We start from the raw sequence: 26,511 nt of genomic DNA on the forward strand, positions 1-26,511 counted from the left end.
GGAGTAGTCGATTAAAAATGGAGACCTGTTAAATAAATGTTGGGAAATTTTTGTGTTGTGTGGTAGAACAATTTCCTAAAGTGTGACTCCTCATTCCAAAAGGACACATTATTTCAAAAGTGACAAGTGTGTTGAAACTTTACAACCCTGCCCCCACCTCCCCCCACCCCCAAACACAAAAAAAAATGGTGGAGCTACCTTGTTTTACCAACATCAGTGACCATACTGTTCAAAAACTGACTGCATCATTTCACTACAGAGAACAAGTTTTCTGATTGGTCAGTATACAGTACATTACATGACACATGACAGCCTCACCCACTCCTGGATTCAGATCTCTCCGGCTCCCAGACCTTTCCTCGTCAATATGAGGGCCCCATCCCATGGAGATGCACCCCCACCATGGGGTGAGCTTTCCAAGCCCAGATACATGCACTCAGTGAATAACAACTCTTACCCAAAACGAACAGCCATACATTGGTATGTACATCTAAAGTCCGAGTTATGCTGATGTCTATGGTCTCAGCCAGGCCCCCTCACCTCATCTCCTTGCAGTCGTTCAGTCAAGCCCCCGGAAGCCCAAACGCCACCATGTCACAGGTCCGTCCCACCCCCACAACTAATGCTAATTGCCTTTCTCTCTTCTCCAGCAGCTTTTCCCTTTATCACATCCTGCACATCTGTGCTACCGACGTGAAACAATGAGATTTACAGTGCTACTTTGTAATTACACACACAGTCGGGCAAGTGGGGCTTAATATAATTGCTGAGTTAACAGTAAAAAACAAAAACATAACAAAAAAAAAAACGAGGGGGGGGGGGGAGGGGGATTGTGTGGGAAGGAGCCATCACCGCGCGGCGGATTTCTGTTGACATCAGCCGAAGGTGTGGAGAAGGAGAGGGGGAGAGACAGAGAGATATTAGCGGGAAGAGCAGGGAGAGCGCGCATCAGCAATTCCAGCTCCGCTCTCTCAACAGCCCTCCTCGGCCCTCCTCTCCTCTCCTCACACTCGCGCCTGTCGTTTGTTACTGAAAATGTTATTTTCTTCTCTCCTCATAAATGAACCCATTGTATCACGGGTGCTTCAAACCTGTATCTTCAAACCATAGACGGTAATAGAGGTTATTTACTTTAGTGGAAAACTGTGCTGGTTTCATACATGCCAAGGGAAATTATGCAATGTGCCTAGCAAGTTTGTATGTGCACAGTGTGCAGTGCATAACACGAAAACCAAGCACAGAAACTGTAAATTCAGTTAATCTATGCAATCCCTACACTGGATCTTACAGCACATCTACAGCATATACCACAGCCCCACACGGCACAATTCGGCGGGCAATTACACGACTACTGTACTTCTAATAGCCGATACTACAATATTTATGCCAACGAGAGGACGTCGCGTCTTCCACATCTGAATTCAGTGAAAGCTGCAGCTATCTACAAGCGCCTAATACGTTACTGATAACTGATACGCCATCGATCACCAATAGGTTAGGTATTGAGCGCCGGTTGACCCCTCACCCTCACAGGCAGCCTGCAGTCACAGTTTAGCTATACCGATCATAGGCCCCGGCGATGGCGGCCATGGCCTTTGATTATTAAACGGGGGCACGGAGGGACAGCGCGTGAAGATGCTTTTCAAAAGAAATAGTGGGGGGGGGGGCGGGGGGGTGGGCGAGTGGAAAATAACCTCTTGCAATGAATAGTAATGACAGCATTAAGATTAACGAGCTCGGCGTGTAGGAAATAATTGTGTCTGTCACCGGATTAAAAATACATGAAGGAGCGGAGCGTTTGTTGCCGGCACGTCAGTGGAGCCCACAAGACTGGCGTCGAGGCAGAGGCGGCTGGGCGGGGGGGCTCTCAAAGCAGAGCGGGTTCACTGTCCCCTGGCACACCTGGACTGGTCAATACCAGCCTGAGTGACCATGAACACAACCAGGAAGGGGGCACTTTTCATACACTGATTTCCACATTGGTCCACTCGCCTCACAGACTGGCGACACAATTTAATCCAGTTCCAATAGCTGCTTTAGTAATGTGGTTGAAACAGATGAATAAATGGCTAAAAATAAAAATAAGCACCAATCGCAGCCATGACAAGAAAATTGTCATTAACTGAGGGGTCAAATACATCACCTTTTCCCAGCACAAAGGGGGGTGGGGGGAAGGGGCAGAATTTGAACTATGAAGGCACTTGGGGGTGAATTGACTGCTCTTGAGCTTCCCAAATTCAACAACACAACTGTGATCAAAGGCTTCAGTCTCAGTGATGTGATGCCCATGCCAGGAAACAGGCCAAAACACCAGCTGCAGGGGTTAATAACACCGTATTGTCCTTACTGTATTTCACTGGTGTGTAAGAAGCACTGAGATCTCTGAAGGACAACAGCATACCACTGACCAATCCCAACCAAAATAACAAACCAAAACCAAAACAAGGACGTGAGAGACCCACTCAGGTCGTATGGAAATGTGCGTCTCAGTATGCTAATCTGCAGCCACCTGATTTAACCTGAGGGGCAATTCAATTAGCTTTCTGTTAGGAAATTAAACGTGCGGTGGAATTACACCTCCAGTTAGGATAATTAGAGTGAGCACACAGCTATCTGTGCGGATAGAATTATAACAGGAGTGGGTAAAAAGAACGATAGGTCTCCCGCATAATTTCTTTAATGCTCAAAACATAACATCTTAATTGACGAGATCGGAAAGAGAGTGGGACCAGGACCTGTTATGCCTCTCTTTGACACAAGGAGGCAGTCACCCCCCTCCCCAACACATGAAATAATGGTTGAGAACAATAAACAGCTTTGTAAAATGAATTTTGTATTTCTGCAAACTTTAAAAGTGCAGCAGCCCTTACCCTGAGCTTTAAACTGTTTGCGATACTTAAACAGTGCTTACTGAAGCATACAGCATTTGTGAAGTCTGTTTCCGGTGAAAGACAGGGTTACAAGCCCAAGCTGAAACTCTGGCCTTGTGAAGCACTTAGGCCCTTGATGAAGCCCTCGATATTCCAAGGTACAAGTCAGCAAATCAGGCTGAACAAATCTTCAAAAAGAGATATTTCTTATCAAAGAAAATATTCCAGTGAAAAAATTAAATTTGGAGTATATTGCAAGCAGGGAACATGAAGGGGAAAAAAATTGAGACCTTTAAAAGTCAGTCCCCCCATATTTCAGTCTCAGCGACACTGACTTTTATCTTCTATTCACTGAATCTCTGTAAACAGCATTCTCTAGTCCTGTCATGAGTGTTCTTCTGATCCAGAGAAGATTGGATTTCATTTTCCAATCCCCCTCCTGTAACACAGCTGAACACGGGCCCCGGTTCATCACAACAGCCCTATCACGAGGGCCAGGCCTGCCTGTCTCATCAGCTCTCGAGCCACTGCTGAGCGGGCCACTCCACAATCAACAGATCCCACCCCCCCGAGAAGATGCTCTCCACCTCTACACAATACACCAACTACAGGACAGCATCCTTAAGTTTTTGGAAGACATCGCTCCAACCGAATCTCCGGCTCCTTGCATCTCCACATACCTGCTGTGAGCACTGGCGAGGTGCGGAAGTGGGAGGGGAGTGGCGCAGCGATGCTGGCTGTTCCACGCCGGGGTAAAAATAACCAAGCGTCCCCTCGGCAACACTCACCTGGGGCTTCAATCAACTGCTTGTAGACTCCAAGGAAAGCAGACTCCGCCTCTTTGCTTCGGTTGTTAAGTGCTACCACCTGGAAAACAGGAGTGATGTCACAGTCAGGGCAGAGCTCGTCAGCGGCCGCACTCTCGCGCAGGGCTGGCACAGACCATCGCCTGACGCTCAAAGAAAGTTAGAACAACAACCACACGACATTCGCAGACGGGGAAGTGACTGTGATAAAAGCGCTCGAGTCCAGCCTTTTCCAACGGTAGCCGTGTCCGTGTCCCCGGCGGCCTGCTGTAACTTTAGACACAGAGGCCCGGCCCGCTTCGGGTCCACGGCGCTGGAGCGCGCGCGGCGGCCGCCGCTGGCAGCCTGCAGCCAGCCGCCCGGCGCTCCGCAGGTGTCGCAAACCAATTAACAATTCATTAGGAGGGACAAAAGGAAGGGAGCCGGCCGCCACCTGGCCCTGCCGGCGGGGGGGCCCGCGCCGGTGGACGCGCGGATGCCGAATCACCGAGACCCCGCGTCCGCGCTGCGGACGGCCGTGCCCCGGCTCTGAAAACCGCCTCGCGACCCCATGCTGCCGCGCCCATCGACCCAGAGCAGAGCAGGAAGTATCCAGCAGCACAGCCTCAGACGCACACGCACCTCTGCAGTCTCACACACACACACACGCACCTCTGCAGTCTCACACACACACACACGCACCTCTGCAGTCTCACACACACACACACACGCGCACTTCTGCAGTCTCACACACACACACACGCACCTCTGCAGTCTCACACACACACACGCGCGCACACACACACACGCACCTCTGCAGTCTCACACACACACACACACGCGCACTTCTGCAGTCTCACACACACACACACACACATCTGCAGTCTCACACACACACACACACACATCTGCAGTCTCACACACACACACGCACCTCTACAATCACACACACACACACACGCACACACACCTCTGCAGTCTCACACACCACACACACACATGCACCTCTGCAGTCACACACACACACACACGCACACACACACACACACACATCTGCAGTCTCACACACACACACACATCTGCAGTCTCACACACACACACGCACCTCTACAATCACACACACACACACACGCACACACACCTCTGCAGTCTCACACACACACACACACACATGCACCTCTGCAGTCACACACACACACACACGCACACACACACACACGCACCTCTGCAGTCTCACACACACACACACATCTGCAGTCTCACACACACACGCACACACACACATCTGCAGTCTCACACACACACACGCACCTCTACAATCACACACACACACACGCACCTCTGCAGTCTCACACACACGCGCGCACACACACACGCACACACACACACATCTACAATCACACACACACACACACGCATATCTGCAATCACACACACACACGCACACACATATCTGCAATCACACACACACATCTGCAATCACACACACACGTGCATATGTGCAATCACACACACACGCATACCCACATCTGCAATCACACACACGTACGCGTATATGTGCAATCACACACACACACGTACGCGTATATGTGCAATCACACACACACACGCATCTGTATATGTGCAATCACATACACACGCATACTCACATCTGCAATCACACACACGTATGCATATACGTGCAGTCACACACACGCATGGGTGGTATAAATCTCCACACAGGGGCTGTCGAAGCACAAAACACATTGGGTCTGTGCAAAGCTTGGCCGGAGGACTGGATACGCGTGGGTGCTTGAGCGGAAGGGGGGGGGGGTAGTTATGTGGGGCAGGAGGGACAGGAGAGGTGACAGAGGGAGGCTGTGAAGGAGGTGTCGGAAGGTGATCTTTCATGGTTGCCCCCGGGTACATCCAGGTGGGCACACTTTACATTTCTCATGCAGAATTTAATTAGCGCCATATCTGTGCTGGGTAAAAAGGGGATATGAGTTTTTATGCCTTTCATATTAATATCTGAGCATTAGAAATAAGTCACTCAGATCAATTCTATGGGCCCATAGGGCCAGCTTCAAAATCTCCACTGCTGTGTGGTGCAGAGAGGTTTAGTCAAATTTATTTAATGATAAATTGATTCAGCTAATGATAATCTGAGCAGTCAGTAGAGCCAAACTTCCTAAAATAACATGAACACCACATGGATTGAATATAATAAAGAATTTATTGAATACAAATATGAATAAATGAAAAATGGAAAGTGAAATATTAAAACAAGGGCAACTGGTAGAAAACAATAAAATTATTGATTGACTGATAGAAAATAAAGTAAGAACTTCTGTTTACTCTATCAGATTATAATTGGGTAATGGAAAAATACAGGTTGGTTATCTCTACTGTTAACAGATAACTACAAGCTTGTGTTATGAGTGCACACTATACTATGTTGTTAGTTCATTAATACCTGACAATATGAGACTTAACTATGAGTAATGAAACATTATGAGTAATAAAAATAAAACAATATGAGTAATAAAACATTTACTTGAAGCTACAAGTGACGATGCAGCAAATATAATCACAATCAACAGGAAAGTGGGTAGAATCGTCCCTTTTTCCTACAACGGCTTTTTGGAACACAATGGTCCAAATCTTCAGGCCAACTCTGACTCAGTGATCAGGTAAGCTGCAAATTGGTGTGTTGAACAAAGTCTGCGAAGAGCTCTGAAGTGCGTCTGCTGAGGTCAGACTGATTCACTGCTATCAGCGCAAAGTGTGAAAGTTTTATGAGGTTTTGTATTTGGTGAAAATTGATGACGCGATGGAACCCCATGTGGGAACCATGGACTGAGGTTGGTAGGCGAGAGTTTTGGTGACACACGCGCATGTGATTGGTCCGCTGTAGTACTGATGTCAATCACACAAGGATGGGTCCCCGTTGACACCTTGATATAGGCTAGTGTTCAATGGAATACTATATGGTTTTCCAGGCTTGCCCTTCAAGTGCCACAATGTCCGATACTGGTGGATCTGCCAGACCTAGTGACACGCCTTGCTGCCTATTCCAAATAGTTACAACTGAGGAGTCCTGGGACTGTGGGACTGTGAGTGTGAGGGTCTTTCTGTGTGTCTCTTTACACACGATCCACTCGCTACAATGGATAGTAGAGTTGGGCAGGGTTGTTCTGGACATTTGCTTCCATAGTCTTATGTAAAAGGTATTTTTAAAGGTAAAGAAATTTAATGGTGACACTGGGCAGTGGATCGGAATCCAGTGAGTACAGATATAAGGGGCGTCTGCTACGCAACACCTAGCCAACGAAAGAATAACTTAGCATGAAAATGAACAAATCCAAAAAAAAGCAATATTCCCTTACAGAGAAAAGCACTTTAATGCAGATTCCCAGGTGTGTGTGCCTCACAAAATCTCACTGCTCCTTTTTCAGTCCAGTTCCAGGTTTTCCAGCTTTCATCTCACAAGGTGGCATTAGAAACCTTAGTCAAGGGGGAGGCTGTATGGTCATGTGAAACAATGGTCACCCTTCACTGATCTGGCTTTCGGTACATCTGCAGGAGGCTGAGCGAGGGAGGGAGGAAGGGAAAATTACACGAGGACTGGTGCCAAGGCCTCGTGGTGACATTGAAAAAAACGCACACAAAATAAATAAATAACAGCGGCGGGATACAAAAAAAAAGCACTTGACTCACTGGAAAGTGCCTGCACTCTCCAGAGGGAAGCCTAATGACAGCATCAAGTTTAAAGAAATATCATAAAGATCAAACAAATCCCTCCCATCACTCCCTCACTAAGCTTGTGAACGGAGTTAATGTAAAATGGAAAGGCTATAGACGCGATCAATACAGATGCAATAGTCTGCGGCTCTCAGCCGGCTGATAGCTATAGCATTGTTTCACCTGTTTTTTTATCCCTCCAATTTTCCCCATTTTTTTTTCCTCGGGGGCCCCGTGCCGGGCTGCTTGGTTCAGTGAACAAACCCTCACCTGCCGCTGGACAAACACCCCAGTTTCACATGTGGCCAAACTCTGCATTAACAATCAATTTCATTTAATCATAATTGATATTAATAATTCTGTGAGTGTATGTGAGAGAGGAAGAGAGAGAGTGTGTGCGTTTGTGTGTGTATTAGTGTGTGTGTGAGAGAGAAAGAGAGTGCATGTGTGTGTGTGTGTGTGTGTGTGCGAGAGAAACAGAAAGTGTGCGTGTGCATGTGTGTGTGTGTGTGGTATGTGTGCGTATGCGTGCGTGTGCATATGTGTGTGCACGTGTGTGCGTGTGTGCGCATGTTTGTGCCTGTGTGCATTCTTCCTCCCACTCAGCCACTCAGTTCCATGAACAGGCCTGTTGACTGATGGGCCCCCCTTTACTGTGGGACAATGAGAAAATGGCATGAAAACAAACTGAGCCATAGCAGTTGATTCAAGGGGTTTTTTTCTTGAATCACCATTTACCTTTAGACAGCTCTGGTGATTAATGTGCGGACATACTGTCTTTACTGTGTTACCTGATTAAATACCATGTTAGCAATACATTATTAGAGTCATTGTCCTATGTTGTTAATGTTGGGGGTTGATGTGGGGAAAGGAGGCTTGGTCTTCACCTTTCGATGGAACACAACTGATCACCTGTATTTTCCGAGAAAAGAAATGCCAAAACCTTTTAGCACCAACGAGCAACAGTGTCCCCATTTCCCACACATAACATCAGTATCAAAGCGTTTACTCTGACGCTAAACAAAATTTCGCCAACATTCCCTCGGCTAATTACCGTTGGTACATATTTTACACACCAGCGTCTGCATTAGCCAGCATGTCACAGAAAGGAATATGTCCGCTCCCAGCGGTCCGCCGATCCTCCGGCTCCGAGCCGCTCGGATGAGGGCAGCCGAAGAGAAGGCTTGAGGAATGAACGCAACAGGCTCTTTTTTTTAGACTGACACGGGGCTCCCCGGTCCTCCATCATCCCCTAACGAGAGAACAGAGATTACCTCCACAATCACACCATTAACCTGTCTGCACCAGGCAGAGAAGACATCAATCACATGGCTGATGCGTTCACATGTACCGCTTGGTATGCATATCCCCATCCCTACAGCAGCCACCATCAAAGCACTTTGAGATGTCATGCATAATGCGCCGGTCGAGGCTCCGGCTTTATCTCCCCCCTCCATGCAAATTGACTGAAACACCTATGATTACTTAAGGCCCTAGGAGGGAGATTATATAAAGGGCCTGCCTTGTTCGTCAGGGACCGACACGGGCGGCGGTGACAATGCCGTCGCTCCCCGCCCCCGCCTTCCCCCCCCGACCGCAACCCCGCTCTCGACGGGAAGATCCTCCCGGAATATGAACAAAAATGTGAAGTGCGCGTTCATTCTGCGGGAATTTTTGTTATTTTTAAAAATAATAATCAAATAAAAGAAATACATTTTGCAGATATAGCTTTTTTTGTCCACATTTACTTCCCCACAGGCTGAATGGGTAAACACCATTTCACTGATGAAGCCAATACTGGAGAATCTTTAGGCTGCTCTTAAAGTAATGTTCAACAAAGTATTCCACAATTAAACCAGCAAGACCTCGCCCTAGTGTATGGTCTATGAGCAAATGCAAAAAGAGTGAAAGATCCTTCCTGCCTGAAGAGAAACAAGACAGTACCACTACACTTTTCTCACAACAGAAGTGGAACCAGACAAGTCAGAGCTGGCTAGCTAAGCCAATACAGCTATGAATGCTTTTCCACTACGTAAAACTACAGTGGCAGCAGACATCACACACACCTGCTGGCCAGATTGAGGTGCCTGCCTACCATTCATTTGGATTAGGTTCGCCCCTAATAGTCTCCATATTCATTTATATTCCTTTCTACGGCCCCCCAAGTTGGGCTACAGATGGCACAGATTGCAAGTAAAATGCAGGTGACCATTTTACCATTCCACTTTGACCAGAGAGTCACACTTGTGTGTCTGAAAGCCTACCTCCCAGGCCTGTAGACCGGTCAGCAAAGGCGCAGTCAATACCAGACCACTGGGACCCTCACTACACAAAAAAAAAAATAGTAATAGGAAATTCCACTTGACAGCAACATCTAGAAGATATTATATTTCTGTATATTTTCTTTAGTTACCAAGGTTTTCCTATTGCCTACACTATAATTTGGAAAGGTGCACTGATACAAATTAGGTTAGTTCCTTTTTGATGGCAGACATTTACTAAAAGATTTATTAATGCTGAATCCATTACTGGTGACTGCCCGGTTGTGTTTTTCACGCTTGAGGTGGCAAAGAATCAATATGGCCACCAAAGTGATCAAAAAAAGCAATACCACCAAAGTTCCCTTTTCTAGACCAAAGCCTTTTAAAAGCCTTTAGATCAATGGAGGTATCGAATACATTTCTGCCAAGCTGTACTTTTATGGTTGATTTAAAAAATAAATAAAAACATATCAGAAAAATAAAAACAGCCAGCAGCAAACAGGAAGTGCTGTTATGTTTTGACACCACTGCCAAGGTAATGATTTTTTTAATAACACCTCTGGTCAAACTACTCTGAGATGCTCAATTGACTTTTAATGTATGAAAGTGAAAACCTGTGCTGGTCAGTCTTGCCAAAACAGCCAGAAAACAAGCAGGAGCTTCACGAACACGCCATCATTTTGTCATGACACAGAAATTCCAAAATATTTTTCTGGCTGCTTATTTTTTTTAGTGTTGGATCTCAATGAACACATACCAGTAGCAAAATACAGCTGCAAGCAGTGAATGTGAGGGGGCCAAGCACAACAGGGCCGTGATGTGGCAGATCAGTTACAATGTCATTGTGTTGTTATTGATGCTGCAAACTCTCCAAATTACAGGAGATACTGTTTTTGATGATATGGGAATGTTCTCGTTATAGCAGCCCCTTGAGGTCAACTGATGTGCCCTTTTAGGAGGCATATTCTGTCAGCTTAGATGTACATGCTTGTCAAATGGTATGACCATACGTAGTCATTGCATGCAAAGTATACGCAACAAAGTACTAAACATGACTACTTTCACTTACATGACATCAATATGTCCCAAACATTATGGTTCCCCGAAAAGTGGGGACTATGTATAAAACGTGCTGTAATTTTTACCCAGAAATGGGAGGACTATGAATAAAAAGTTCTGTGATTTCTACATGGTGAAACAAAAAGGTATAAGAATACCCTGTAATATAAACTGAGAATGTGCGCTTTAACCACATGCAAATTGTTTGATTACAAATCTAAAATTATGGAGTACAAATAAAGAAAAAATATGTATTTTTCCAAAACAGTCTGGAGCTCACTGTATGTTCCTAATGAGGAGACAGATAACGACACTGCAAAGAAACATTTAAAAAAATGTTTTTGAGAATTTTAAAATACTTTTAGGCTCCACAGTTTCACCATGTATTTTGAATGGACCAATGTTTAAGAGCTGGGCATTTTATGCAACTGTCACTGGGAATACTATGTTTCATGACTTCCTGTTAAACTGTTTGAAATTTAAAAGCATTTATGTGATAAGACGTGCCCACAGGTTTATTGGTTTAGTGCAGCCATGGTTTGTGGTGTAGAACCTTTCTTTATAATGCATTTTTATCGGATCTTCCATGTTCCATGTTGATATGTCACTGCCTAGGACAATTCAAAAATTGAAAATGGCAGAAAATATATTATGATGGACATTATCCAACAATGAGATGCAGGATCTTGTGAGGTCAGTTTTCAGTTGCTATTTCAAACGGTACTGGAATAATGATTGTTTAAATATTCCAAATTAAAATAAAGGTTGTTGCGCCACCAAGTAGCCAGAGTCAAAATTGCTCAATGGTGATTTAGACGTGTCCTCTACCCAAGTTTTATAAGAATCACTCATAAGGTTAGGCCAAAACTGAGAAGTGACGAAAATGGATAATAATAATATTCTGAAATCATACACTTTAGGCCAGACCATTTGGGAATTTTTACAATTATCCATGTTGACATTCATGTTTATTGGCAAACCTTCACGCTGGTATCTGTCTTTAAAAGAGCCTGCAGCCCTATTCTAACCCAGCAATGCCAGAACAGGAATATTTTGTTTGTTTAGCCTGTTTATATAGAAGAAAATAAATTATAAGAGAATAGCATTGGAAATGGATTATTCATTTCTTTACATTATCTTTTATTTATAATGAACTAGGTCTGCATTAATGCTGTTGTAACTAAGTGTGTTTTCTATATTACTAAATCATGCAGTGGCAATTAAGTGGTTATACTTTTCTGTTGTTAAATTACGTTGCCGTGGTTTATATGCACAAAGTTGTTTATAGCTTGTAATGTCAGTGTTGTCAGATCTGCATTTGTTTCCATCGAGGATGGCATGGGAAATAAGTGCTTTCAGCAGTGCCTTTATGTGCTATCCTCCAGGCTCAAGAATACATGCAGTCTTTTATGCAATGTACGTATTTCAGCCCAAAAATAAAATTCAATCCAATCTTACCGCGGCCATATTTTTTTGTAGTAGCAAATATCTTTCTAACAGGCTTTCAGAGGACCTTCAAAGAACAAACTGGTGACAGTTCCCTGTTGATATATCAAATGGTTTGGGATGAGATGTAGTTTAGGCATTTTTGAAAAAATGATAATATCAAATATGGTAGACTTCATGGGTTCTTGAGCATGATTTTTTCTATGTGAGGAAATGAATCAATGAACACTGTCTTGGTGTCTCTAGTACATACAGACTCTGGGTTATAGCAGTAAATTGTCTGCTAAAACAGCACCATGTGGCCAATCAGGGTGAAAATCAGTCTTTGACCATTCTGTACAAGACTCCCATTATGCAAATCCAACAGAGGTGTTTAGTACCTTAAAAATGCTAAATCTACAAAAGCAGAAATTGAATATGAATACAATGTCTTTGAATACTTGCTTTCCAGCAGGAGTCAGCAAAGATGACTACAGAACATGGGATGGCAGGACAAAATACGATCTCTGTAAAAGATTAGGCCTACATACTGGCAAGATTTGCGAAGAAACATACCACTCCATTTTTCGAAAGAATGTTTAAGCTAATGTAACTGAAAAAAGCACTTTTTTAACCAACTTTGTAATGAGTGGGACAGGGCAACTACAATTATATCAAATGCAAAAGTCCTTTATTCTGTCTGTAGAATGAGACTTACCAAAGGTAAATATGCTTTTCCTCCCTGAAATAGTGCATGGAACTATTAGTTACCCAGAATGCATTTGTTTAAATCTGCATAAGAGCCCAAACATATCAATAAACAAGTCTTTAAAATGCAGTACACAATGAAGCGACTGTAGCTTGTTAGATTGCTAATGCCTGACATTTTCTAAAAAAATTTTTTTGACACCAGTAGCACAGATTAAACACACACAATATTTATAAGAAACATGTTTTACTTTTAAAATGACCTACTACCGTGGTGAATTTTTTTTATTTCGTGTCCATACCTGTAAAATATTAAATATGGATCATTACATAAATATTTTCATTCTTCTGTGGCATCACAGGAAAGTGACAAATTTGTTTAATATCCCAAGCTGCCTAATGACCTCAGGCCTGGATTTGTGGCGGTGGGGATATTAAGGGGGTTACTCTGCAGTTCTACTTTAAAAGCAAAAAAGAAACAGGCTGCCCTGAGAACACCTCACAACCTCCTAAATAATTCCTTACAGGAGATCAATCAATGTGGTAGTCTGCAGCCCAAGAGTGAATTGAGCCTGGGAATACATACTGAGACTACAGAGCCGAGCACTTACAGGCACGTCTGCTGTAGGAGAATCTGAACTGAATATGACTTACTCGCTTTTGTTCAAGGCCTTCTCCCCCTAAACCCCACCCCCTCCTTTTTTTTTTTTACAATTGAAAAGTAAGATGTCAACATCTGGGTCATTCATCACAAAGACACCATATAGCAACAAATGTCCCTTATAGCAGTTCATAAACATGCAGTAAAGCCATAACTATTTTTGTATGGCATACGGGCCGGCTAAAACCTGCAGAAGGTGGATTTCTGATTTTTGGGATCGTGTATGGAAAGGCAGGGAGTTCTGATTGTGTCACCCCATGAATTCTAAAGAGAATTTTAATACAAAAAAAACAAAGCAATATAAAAAAAACGACCATATAAAACCCAAAGGCTATAGCTCCACCTGCTCCCACACATAAAGTGAAAAGAACACACCCGTATTTAACAGTACTAGATACCATACCAAAGCACTTGTGTTTGACTACATGCTCGTTAACTTGTACAAGGGATACTTGTATCCATATGGAAGCAGAGGATGATAGAGGGAGAGAGCTATTCTTTTTAGCTCCACCCTCTAGCCCTGCAGTGTTGGGGTCTCATGAGACCCAAGGTTAATCTGCAGCCCCGGCCATGGGAGGAGAACCCCGCTCGAGGAGGAGCTCCACCTTCCACACAAGGAGGCCAGCGGACTGAATCTGAGCAGTCATTCCTGGGTCTATCCTCCACAGCACAGTGCTAATGCATCAGGCGATCCCAAACTGCAGCCTGTGCACAAATCTGTGGGGGTTCACAGCAAAATAAAAAAAAATTGATATTTCAAAAATGAAATTTTAGGATTTCAAACAAACCTTGTTTGCTTAACACATACTTAGTAATAATTAACTAATAATTAATAAGTAATAAAATTTTAACTCTCTCTATATATCTATATGTATATATGTATTACATACATATAATGTATTTTATATATATAATGTATTATATATATATATATACATATATATAGACCATACATTATACATACATCTTAAAGTAATTATAATAATGTATCCATAATGTAATGATATGACAATTATTGTGTTTTAGCCAAAGAATTGGGACAACTACCCACCTACCAGGAATTCTACCCAGAAAGCCTCAGTGAAGAAACCATCAGATTAAACAACAGATGATAGACAAGCACGCGAAGCCAAGCACATACTGCATTTATTACACAGCCACAGGATTTACTGCTATGCATGATCCTTCCTTAAAGAGAGGGAGTGTGTGAGTGTTTGTGTGTGTTTGCATGTGGTGTGTGTGTGTGTATGTGTGCACGTGTGTGTGTGCATGTTTGTGTGTGTGTATATGTGCACGTGTGTGTGCGCAAGTGTGTGTGTGCATGTGTGTGTGTGTTTGTGTGTGTTAAGTAAATGCATCACAGGAGTCAGCAGTGACAGTTTGAGTTGAGAGAAAGAAAAAAAGGCACAAGCAAAGGCGTGTGCGCGTGTTTGCGCACACACATACACACACGCGCGCGCGCACGCACACACACTCACACTCACACACACGCAGGGAGAGACAGAGAGGAAGACGGTTCCCACAAAAGGCTGCAATTAGCAATTATGTAGTCATCAATTACAATTATCACAACTGGTGATTATGCAATTATCACTCCAAATCTTCAGGTTTTTTTTACCCAGGCTCCCCAGTTTACCACCGACTGTGATTTGGGTGCGTGAGAAGAACGACGGCAGGGGACGTGAAGCGGGTGAGGGGGGGTGGGGGGGAGGTGGGGGGTGGGTAAGGGATGGGGAGGCGGTCAGGGTGGAGGGAACAGGGTCAGCTCACACACGACAAGCAGCAAGACTGCTTTTAAATTGCCTGTCACCGGCTCGTGATGCAAAGGTCAGCGCCCAATCAAGGGAACCCCGAAACACGGCGCTGGTCCTTGGGCTCTGTCCGAGCCGGCTCTCTCTGAGGTGACAGCGTGTCACAACAGCCCGCGCGCGCTTACCCAGTTTATTAAAGCAGCGTGTGGAGGGAGAGAGCGGGAGCGCAGGGGAGCGGCTCGCTGCCTCCAACATCAGCTAAAGGCGCTGCCAACGGTGTCACTTCTGTCTTCTGCTTTGGTTGACACACATCCCCCCCCCCTCCCCTCCCCCCAACTCCAACCCCCACCACCATGTTTGTTCTCAGCATTAAAACAACACCGGTCAGAGATTATCTTGAAAAGTTAATGTAAACGCAGCACTGACAAGCGACGACCTTTGCAACTATTTCCGTCACTCAAAACTATGTTCCTGGTTGGCTCGCGTCAACAAGTGAGTCCGAGCGCAAGACAGCGGATGAAACATGAACTGACAGAGAGAGAGCGAGGAACTGGTGTGGAGAGAGATGAGCAGGTGAGGTAGTTTGAGTTGGTAGAGAGAGTCAGCGTTTAACTGGTATAGTCAATGGTGTTCAGGTGGAGATGGCGATGAACTGGTGGACAGTGGAGGTCACAAAATGGCGGGTGATTAAATGGAGGTGATAGCGGCGGATAGCCTGTGATTAAATTGCTTAGAGTGAACTGGCGAAGAGAGTTAGTGATTAACTGGAGGGGATCGTGATGAACTGGTGGATGGTCAACCGGTGGGGACCGAGCGAGCAGGCGGGGGAGAGAGGAGGAGGACACAGACGCCTCTCAGTCTCCCGCATTTCGGAGAGGATTTATTCGGGATGACACCCTGCGCTGGCTGCCGGCTGGCGTCTCGGGGGTCTGAGTGAAATGAGCAGTCGGAGCCCTGACACGCATCCAGTCCTCGCGTCAATTCCAATCAGCAGGGCCTGTCAATCATCCCCAGCCCGACTCCGCCACACTGCGCGCCCGCCTGGCACCACCCGCTCGCTGCCCTCTGCGTGCACCCTCCCCGTCCAGCCAGACCCACCTCTGGAGCAGGACGTCACATCACCCATCCCCCCTCCTCCATCGAGGCCCATAGCAGAGGACACTTTACAAGTGCAGACACTGGCTGACTGGAAATTTAGATCAGACATTGCGATTCATTATGATTAGATTAAGCTCTGCCGGAGATCTGGCCATCATAAAGGGGGGAAAAAAAGGCTAAACGTTGATCAACCAGCACCAGCACAAGGAAAAATAATGACACCCCTGGTATTACTGATAATCACATTCTGGAGTGAGAGTGTGTGCGTGTGTGTGCGTGTGTGTGTGTGTGTGTGTGTGTTGGGGGCTGCCGTAGATAATCAGAGGTCGGAACATTGTGTCATTAATGTAATATTAATGTAACGATAAGACTACTACAGCAGTGCCAGTGAAGGGGAGTGTTGATAATGACACACACATAACGAGCGGCAGACTCGGGGGCTTATCTCCAGCGGATCCAGAGAGAGAGAGAATTAATCCTGATGGGCACTGCGCTCCGAGCTCTCTGAGACATTGCACTATTAGGAATTAAACTCCGATCAAAGGCCGATATCGGCCCGCTGTCCTACAGGCCCCGGCCACGTTCGGCGCTGCCAGCCTACGTGAGCCCGGTGGCAGCCCGAGGTGCCAGGAAGGCCGATCCGGCGATGCAAGGCAAACCTCAGCCTACGCACTCAAGGTCAGCAGAAAGACAACAGAGAGACGAGAGAGGAGAAAAACAAACCAAAGAACAGAAGAACGGAGTTCTTTTTTTTTTCTTTTTTTAAACCGGTGTAGTTAACAGGATAGGAGGAGGGGGGCAATGTGTGTGGGTCTATTTTTTTTTACCTCCCTTTTAAGAAAGACCTTTGAAGCTTTTGAAGTATTGAATGACCTCCAGGCCTGGACTAAGAAAACTTGTGTCTAATAGGAGATGGAAAAAGTGAAGTAATAAAGAAGATTTTCTTTGGTAAAGAGAGAGGCGCAGGGATAAGTAAGAGAGTGATGGATAAAACAAACTCCTGTGCAAAAACCAATCCCCACCCATGGCCTCTGCGTGTCTTCACGAAGGAGCGAGTTCTTGGCTGAAAAATGTGGGTGTGGGCCCCAGGGATAGCTCTGAGGCTCACTAGCGGATCGTAGCTTCCCCGTGTTCCCTGTGCAACACCCAGCAGTGGCACCCCGCTCTGCTCCCCCCCCCACCCCACCCCTCCCCAAATGCCATTCAAGGTGAGGAGACGCAGCTGCGTGAGGGAGAGCAGCGCCCGTGATGGATGGCGTTCGTCCACCCTGGCCCCCTTCTCTCCCCGAGAGCTGGTGACTTTCCAGTGAGGCAATTATCATTGCGGAATGCGTAATAGCCTAATTAATTACAAGTGTCAGTGCGGCCTTTGTTTCATTGTAACGGGACATCATGCCAACTCTGTGTCCGTTTTCAAAAGAAAACTACTGATGAATGTGGGAGGTGGCCTGGAGGAGGGGGGGGGAGTTCCAGAATAGGCACTGACAGACGAAGAGAAGGCCGCACCTTCCAGCCTTGTTGTGTACGGGGAGAAAAGTGGGGTGCAGGGTTCCTCTGACCAACTTCAGTCACCTCTCACAACACTTGCATTTTAATGAACAATTAAATTCAGTAATAACCCCCCCTCCCCCAATTTTACATCCTATAACCAAATGTCATACTCATAATTGATTGTACAGATTAAAAAACCCAACCAATATTCTGCTACTAACAGTCCTGAACTAAGAATACTGCTAGCATGAGGAATGGGTTTGGTTAATGTACATGTCTTTACTGGGCTGCAGGGCTGCTTGTGCTGCTTGAATACTGGTCTTGGGTTGTATGACTCCCCCACCCAACAGCGAATGAAGCACAGCACTGTGCGGCTCAGCCAGGGAACTGCTGTGTGAAAACAAGCCAAGAAATCTGCATTCACCAAAACTGATGCAGTTATGAGAACTGAATTAAGTGAGCGTTCTAAAATAGGCATTAAAAAAAATTTACTAATAGGGAGACAAAAAAAACTGGGTAGAAATTGGTTTAATTAAATGTGCATGCGCTTGTTTCATTCGGTTTTATAAGACTGCCAAGTGCCATTCCTTCAGAAGCAATTCAACTGTAGTAATTCAGCAGCGATACTGACAGAACAGCCACAAATACATTTGAGAAGGGAATTTTGCAGAAGGTTAGCACAAGACAGTATTGCACTTCCTTCCAACAAGATTTTTTAGTGTCCCTAACCTCATTTTCTGTGTGCTTAAAAATATTACAGTGTGTGCCGTCAGAAGTTGGGCCACAGAAGGGGTGGGTCACGGGAAAGAATTGCAGAAAATGGACAATTACAAGATGAGGGGGGGAAAAGAAATCTGACTTCACACACGGAGTCAGGAGTGGAAAATTGAGCAGCGAATGATTGAGCCGAGGGAGAGACAGCAGACAGTTTTATTTTCATCCTCGGCTAAACACACCAGCCGATGTGAAAGAAACTTAATAAAACAGCAACCTTGAAAGGAGCAATCAGGGGGCCGCGGCGCTCCCCGCAGACCCCCGAGCAGCGGGGAGCGCGGAGCGGAGCGGGGCGCGGCGACTCCGAGGGAAGAACGCGCCGCGGCTACGGGTGGCGCTACGCCCTCACCGCGGCGGAGTTTTTACATAATTAATAAATGTTGATGTTTCCAGGTAGTCGCCCAGCGAATACACTTCAGATTTCCGCCGCCGCGATCGTTGTTTCTTTTCAGGAACGACGTCAAAAACAGACAGCTTACACCGCCGACACAAACCAGCCAATTTTTTGCACCACGTCTCCAGAAATCTGCGACGCTACGGAGTTCAGGGCGACGACTTGAGTCGCTCGCTAAATTTATTACCGCGAAAAAAAAATAAAACGGAGAGCGCGTGTCTGCGACGTTTCTTAATCTGTCGAGGTTTTCGAGCGGAAAACAGCGAAGCGCCGAGTTCTGCGGCAGGAACGCGCCGGACGTGGAGCGACGGGGCAGAAGGACAGCCGGACGGACGAGGAATGATGGGGTTATAAATAGGAGGATATATCCGACCCTGTCCAGACGAGGCCCGGGGCAGTCTCGGGATCGCCGTGAGGCTGTCCAGCGCTATATCTGGATGTCTTCAATTAAACATTTAAAACAAGCCGCGCAGGGAGGGCTATTTTTTACAGCCCTTCCCACCACTCATTATTAATTTGTAACAACCTTTAAGGCTTTTTGATGTCATACATATTTTACGGAGGGATATCATTCCCTTTCAGGGTTTTTGCTTGTAGATCCCCGCGGCTGTCAATGATAAATTGCCGCACATCTCAGTCAAGGTGCACACGGCCATCCACTGTAATTAGTTCAGGTAAAGGTGAATGCAGAAACACAGGCAGGGTATATTAGTTTTTAAGAAAAAAAACTTCCCCCAAAAAAAGAAAGAGGTGTGTTCAGCATCCAGAAATGATTCACGGAGACCTAGGGGGCAATATGCAATATTCGGATCGGTACATAAAACCTTTTAGGAAGTTGCAATAGGATCATTTGGAAGGTTTTTTTCTATGTATTTATGAGCGCGCACTTTGTGGCAGTCCATTTGGGAGTGCGTAAATCAGCGGCGCGGTGAATTGGGTTTGGAGGGCGGGACGGCTGTGCCGGACATTAACGGGGCCCCATAATTCTCGCGCCGCGTATGTGGGGTGCCAGCCCTGCGCTCCGCGGCCTCCCATTTGGAATTTCTTCCATGTTCGTTGGACAGCGGCCCAAGTGCGGCACGCCTCGGTGCCAATGTTGTTCTACAGCTGTAAAACAGATTCCCCGCGTTTGTTTCATTCGCCACTGATTGTCCCTTTGGCCGGGAGTCTGATGTCATCGTGGTAATGACCGAACTCCCCCCACCAGACCGTGTTTGGCGCACAGTGCCGCGCCCATAAGGAACGGGAAGGCTGGCTGGCGCACATGCTCAGTAGAGGCCCAGCGCAGATGGTGCCAGGAGAAAAAGCACGCTTTGCCTGCAGACATAATCCAGACACACTGCCTGCGATGTTCGTACTGCTTTAGCACCAGAATCCCGGAGTACACTACAGGTGATCAGGAGGTGGGTCCCCTGGGATAGGCGGGTAGGACACTGCTGGATCCCGGCCCTGGAACGTAGCCCTCAGAATCGGGCCAAGCCAACCAGCTGAACAGAGTTTTTAACCAATTTTATTCCCTCAATTTCTTTTTATTTTTTCCCCAATTTGGAGTGCTCAAACTAGGAGGGCCATCTACTCCCTGCAGTTTGGTGGACTCCAAATTTAACTTTATTTTGTGTTAATCTGGTAAAAATGGTAAAAATCGATTACTGTGTGACACAGATGAACCCGGTCATGTGACCTCTCTTAAAGCGATGTATTACTGCCACAGCAGAGGGGACAGAGGACTGAGTGCCCTGGACCTGATCCCAACAGACAGGAAACATCTACACAACCTACAGTAATTCTCCCTGGAACCGACAACGTAGTAAGAAATGTAAAAACAAATGAAACGTATGAATATGCAAATAATGTAACGATAGAATGTATATGAATATGCAAATGATTTTTAAAAATTCAATAAAATAAAAAAACACAACACACTCGCACATTCACACGAAGCCACACGCACGCACGCACACACACAGCAGCGGCTCGTGAACGCCTCCGTATGTTCCCCGGTCCGAGACAATTTAGCGCGAGTTAAAAATAAAAGAGCCGGACGCGCGTGCCTGCTTTGCGACTGCGAGCACCATTTCGGCAGGTTTTCACACGGGACGTCACAGATCCGCAACACTACACCCCGCCGCTATTTCGGGTGCTGCCTCATTAGGAGGAAGAAATGCATCGGGTGTGAAACAAACAGCGAGATACAGTGTTTAACCACAGGGGTGCTGGTTTGTTGTGCTCAGTCAGTATGGCGTGCAACGTTGGACCCTATGGGTGCACACTGAGTGAGCTCACTGAAGGCCACTGACCTGCTGAGGCTCTCTCTAATCGCAAAGGCCCTCGTAGGCCAAGAAAGACCTCTACAACTGATGACAACGAATTCTCACCATAATTATAAAATAATCACTGAAACACCTGTCCGTCAGATCAGAAACAACCTTCAGGAGGCAGGCGTGGATGTGTCAGGGACTACTGTCGGCAGAAGACTTTATGAACAGAACTACAGCGGCTCCAGTGCAAGATGCAAATCATTAGTTAGCCGCAATAACAGCCTGACCAGGCTACAGTTTGCTAGGAAGTACCTAGGAAGAGCCTGCAGAGGTCTTGTGGACAGATGAGACCAAGATTCACTTGTATGAAACTGTAGTACAGAGCCAAATCAGGAAAAAATATGTCTTTGCCGCAAACATTATGGAGCTCACTGTATAAACACACACACACATATACACATATACATATAATGCTAAAGCTATGTACAGATATATTGGTGTGTACATAAAGAACTATGAATTGTAATAACAGAAGAAAGAAAAACGGCCACCCCCAGTTCTGCCCCAGGAGCCAAGCTGGATCTGTCACTGAGGTAAATATCCCCGCTGCTAGCAGCTTGTTTACGTCTCCAGTGCTGCAGGAATAATATCCATGGCCGGGCCTCATAGGCAGTGTGTCCTTGGTGATCAGATCATACGCCCCTCCAGGATTGCATGGAGGGTGTGTGTGGGGGGAAGGGGGGGGGGGGGGGGCGGGGGCAGGAAGCTGTGAAACTGAAAAGTTGTAGGGAAGAAGCCCTGAACAGGGGGCTTTCATTCTTAGTTAAAAGCACACAACAACAGAAAATGCACTTCTAGCAAACCCGCATTCAGAAAAAACACACTGCGCACTGAATACAAAACACGAAAAAAGGGCAAAAACTATCAATGCAATAAGGGCACTCAGAGCAAAGCAAGCGTAACCACTGCCCCATGCGATGCATGACAGGCAGGTGATTTATTATTAGACTGAGAAAGTCTGGAGTTTGTAAATTATGTGTCACAAGCCCAACGCAAAAATGAAACTATTTCTGGTGATGCCTGGGTGAATGATGAAATAAGTGCAGTGTAACAACAAACCCAAAAGGGAAAGAGGATGGGGGTAATTAAACACTTTAAGTGATGAAATTACATTTGATAGGATGATAGAACACTGGTGTATAGCACTCAACACACAGGCCAGCGAGTTAAAAAGGATGAGAGAAGGAAAGATTTCTACAAGATAAAAGACTGAAACACACCATTCAGGGAACCAGTGATAGCCAGATGAAACATTCAAAAGGTCATAACGAAGTCAACTTATCAGTTGGATCAGAAAGCAATGGCACTTGACTAAACAAGACTGATAAGTAAAGCCTAACGTCAAAAGCAAAAAAATAATTTTAAAATAACTGAAAGAAAACAAAATGGACAAAATATTTCTATTACACATTAATGAATGGTCGCTTGAGCAGCTGGACACTTAAAATATTGGGTTTGTTTTAGTGGCACTTATTTGATGGGAACATGCAGCATTTCTGGCGGTAGTCATGGAAACACTTGAAAAGAAAACAAGAAAATCAAAGTGCAAGTTGAAGGGAGTGTATAGCGTCTTTGTGTGTGTGTGTGTGTGCGTGTGTGCATACACGTGTGTGAGAGAGATCACAAGTGTGTGAGAGAAAGAGCAAAAGATTGATTGCATGGGTCTGCATGGGTCTGTGTGTGTGTGTGTGCACCGGTGTGTGCATGTTTGAGTGTGTGTTTGAGAGAGAAAGTGTGAGAGAGATTGATTGCATGAGTCTGTGTGTGTGTGTGTGTGTGTGTGCGCGTGTGTGTTTGAGTGTGTGTTTGTGAGAGAGAAGGAGAGTGAGAGAGATTGATTGCATGAGTCTATGTGTGTGCATATGTGTGTGTGTGGGCATGCATGTGCGCATGTGAAAGAGGGAGAGAGTGAGTGGAAGAGAGGGATTGATTGCATGAGTCTGAGTGTGTGCGTGCATGAGTGTGAGTGTGAGTGTGTGTGTGTGAGAGCAAGAGATTAATTGCATGGTTCTGAGAGTGTGTGTGTGTGTGTGTGTGTGTGTGCGCATGCCTATGAGAGTCAGCACACAGACGGACATGGGTTGATTTAGTTGGGGGAAAGACGGCTGTCCTTCAGACTGAAATTGGTCTCAATATGAAATGTAATACAGCAGCTGGATCACTGGCCCTCTGTGGATCTCCAGTTGTCCTTCATATTACCAGCACACACACACACACACACACACACACACAATGTGCGAGCTAGGGTTGGAGCCAATTCTTGATAACTGCCGAAAATTTCTATTTACAAAGTTTACTTTATATCAACTATACAATATTGTTACAAGAACATTTCATTTTCAAAACATGCCATTATAGTAATACATTTTCAGAAGCAAAGCAGTGCGTTGATATTTAAAGATAAGTTTGTATGTAGGCTATAATACCATTTCCATTTTGTTAAATATTTGAATACCAGAGTGCATTAGATTGATGAAACAACTGAAAATGGACTAAGCTTTCACAACATTTTACACCTGCCACCTAAAGCAACATTTTAAATGGTATTAACATTAGTGTTAAGAGGCAGATGTTTTTGGAAGTGGGTGGGCCTTACTGGAATTTATTGAGGTTGCTGTCTACTACTGTATATGTAAAATTTCAAATCAAATTGAATCTTGCTTATTTTTATTCCATTCCCAATTCCAATGCATGAACTGAACATACAGAATTGACACCCGGCTTGGTCTGAGCCTTTTAACATTAACAATATATCAATTAATAAATTAATAAATGCATAAACACATGGAGAAAAAATCTTGACTGCAAAATAAGGAGAACCCTGCCTGCTAATCCCTCTTTTGTTTTTTAAAATCGCGGCAAGAACCCCAATATCACAAATCCTCCCTTCGACTGTCAGTTCTGTGTCATCCTATCGACACTTCTTTAGGCCATAATGTTCACGGTTAAGAGCGGGAACGCTCTCGCTAATCCTTTGGGACCCAATTAAAGGGACGACGCTCACCACCACCGAGGAAATCGGAAGGGACACACGGTCTGTGCTTTAATTGTATCCATGTTTCTATGCTCCGAGAGGACACGGTTTCCCCATACTGTTACTGTAACAAAAGAGGAAGCTAAGGAAGTTTTTTGCTTTATACGTTATATACACGAATCTTGTCCACATAGCACGGACAGCTAATGGAACACAATTTTTGAATTGACAGCACGACTTTTCCTTTTCTATGAAATACAATAAATAAACCACAGTTCCAATCTCTCCCATGCAGTTTCGTAACTGCCATACCCTAACTCAATACGGAGCTGTGAAGAGCACAAACTCTTTCAAAGAGTTCTGGCGCGCAGTTTCTATAATATACGCGCATGTTAATTAGTATTGCGGATAATCCGATATTGAGAAGCCCCAAACTGTCAGGTCACATTATAAACAATCGGTCCAAATGTTGGCGCGTCTGACATTTTGCGCTGCTATCTCTCCTAACAAAATGTTCCCTAGGTACTAATTGGCCTACTTCACGCTTTTTTCTCCCCACCTTTGGATTACTACTTCTTTATATTTTGGGGGTATTCATCATGACAAGCATAAGTCTGCAACGTGTGACATTCTCTATTTTATTTGGAAGGGCAAAGAAAAGGAAATAATAACCCTTTGAAGCCCGTAATTATGCCACAGCCAACCAGCATACTATACGATTGTGCCACCGCATTACAAGGACTGTGATGTATGACACTGTCAAGTTCACCTTCATGAGAGAAATTAAATGTAATTTAAAAAAGGAAAATAAAAGTTCAAACCCTGAGCTTGCAGCAGAGTAAGTGTAACTTTTCTCTTCTTGCATTATTTAAGATTAGCTCCATCATTTTATCAATCTATCGATCTTTCGCCAGAAAGATGAAAATGGAAAAATAATGAGGCCAATGAACGCTGTGTAAAGAACATCAATGTATGAAATTTAATTATCCGCAGAAAAAAATGTCGGCTATTTTCTAAAACAAAAAGAAACCGAAAAAAGAAGCAGTTAATATTTTCCCCTTCTGCATATTTTAATTACCAGATCAATCATAACTACATACAGCGGTGTTTTGTGAGAGAGGAGAAAATTGCGAGTCTAAATGAAAAACAATAGATTTGCTTTAAAGTCTAGGCTCTTTTGAAGTCCAAATTAAAATTTCAGGTACCTTTAGAGAAAGCCTGCTTCAGAAAGTTATGATATTTAATTAGTACGTTTAGATTCCATTGAAATAAAACTTCACAGGCAGGTATCACGTGAAATGAACTATTGCACTAGAAATCCCGGTACAGGCGACTCATATCTGATGTATTTTGCTGCATCCTTTTAACTGACAAGTCCTGGTACACCACGCACGGGTCACTAGCCGATTGTATTGTCCCCTTTTCTGATTTAGGGAAACTGGTCTCTTGTGCTGAGAAAATCGCGTTGAGTAATTTAACCTATAGGTGTACTTATTTATCAGTTATTATAATAATAATAATTGTTGTTGTTGTTGTTGTTACTACTACGTTTTGTTCATTTATTACATTGCCAAACCTTGTTTTGATTTTCTTGGTTGCAAGGACGCTTGATGTTCATTTCTCCTGGCGTATCCCTCGCCGGCGCGCTGCCACCGATTTCACACGTTTTTACTGGCTAATTTGAGCGTGCACTTGCCAGCAGCTGTGAGAGAGCCAGGACTCGAGACCTCTGTGTGCGCGCGCGCGGCTCCTCTCTCCATCCATTCCCCCGCTGACGGATCGCTTCCTCACACCGGCAGTCACAACGCAACCTACTCATCACCAACGTTCCTCGATTTTTATTTGGCAGGGCTGTTGTATTTGTCATTTGTCTCCCTGCAATATAAACAAACAGAGGCCCAGCCTTGATGTATCTGTGTTGCTTTCGTTGTGGTTTTTCCGCCAGGTTTGCCCATTGATGCAATTCCTAACTATTTATTTTTCCCTGGATCAAGTGCTTGGTGTGAAAGCTGAGAGGAGATGCGTGTCTGCAGGCCTCCCCACACCCACAGTGTGAGCAGTAACAGACGCAAACCCTCAGATGCTTGCGGTGAAGCACCACAGCCTCTTGCACACACTCAAGAGCTTTGCCCTACTTTTCCAGGAGCTGGTACCACCCTCCCGATTAACTTTCCTCTCCATCACACTTTGCTCTTATGTGGTTTCCAATCTCATATTTT

At 45.0% G+C, this 26,511-nt stretch overlaps 1 protein-coding gene and 1 long non-coding RNA gene across 6 annotated transcripts in view; both read right to left on the bottom strand.

Moving 5' to 3' along the window:
• cux2b (cut-like homeobox 2b) overlaps positions 1–26,511 on the bottom strand; it is a 128,502-nt gene that overhangs the window by 28,058 nt on the left and 73,933 nt on the right. For all 5 annotated transcript variants that reach the window (XM_035378511.1, XM_035378513.1, XM_035378510.1 and 2 more), the window contains exon 4: positions 3,659–3,737. In XM_035378511.1, coding sequence (XP_035234402.1) covers positions 3,659–3,737 — 79 coding nt within the window. The remainder of the gene's footprint in view (positions 1–3,658; positions 3,738–26,511) is intronic.
• On the bottom strand, positions 6,982–8,798 carry LOC118206195. The gene is made up of 2 exons (XR_004761154.1): positions 8,455–8,798; positions 6,982–7,223 (listed from the first exon to the last, which is right to left on the bottom strand). It is a non-coding gene; the product is annotated as an uncharacterized LOC118206195 (long non-coding RNA).

This window comes from Anguilla anguilla, chromosome 10 (assembly GCF_013347855.1).
Source record: "Anguilla anguilla isolate fAngAng1 chromosome 10, fAngAng1.pri, whole genome shotgun sequence".
In the NCBI taxonomy this organism is placed as follows: domain Eukaryota; kingdom Metazoa; phylum Chordata; class Actinopteri; order Anguilliformes; family Anguillidae; genus Anguilla; species Anguilla anguilla.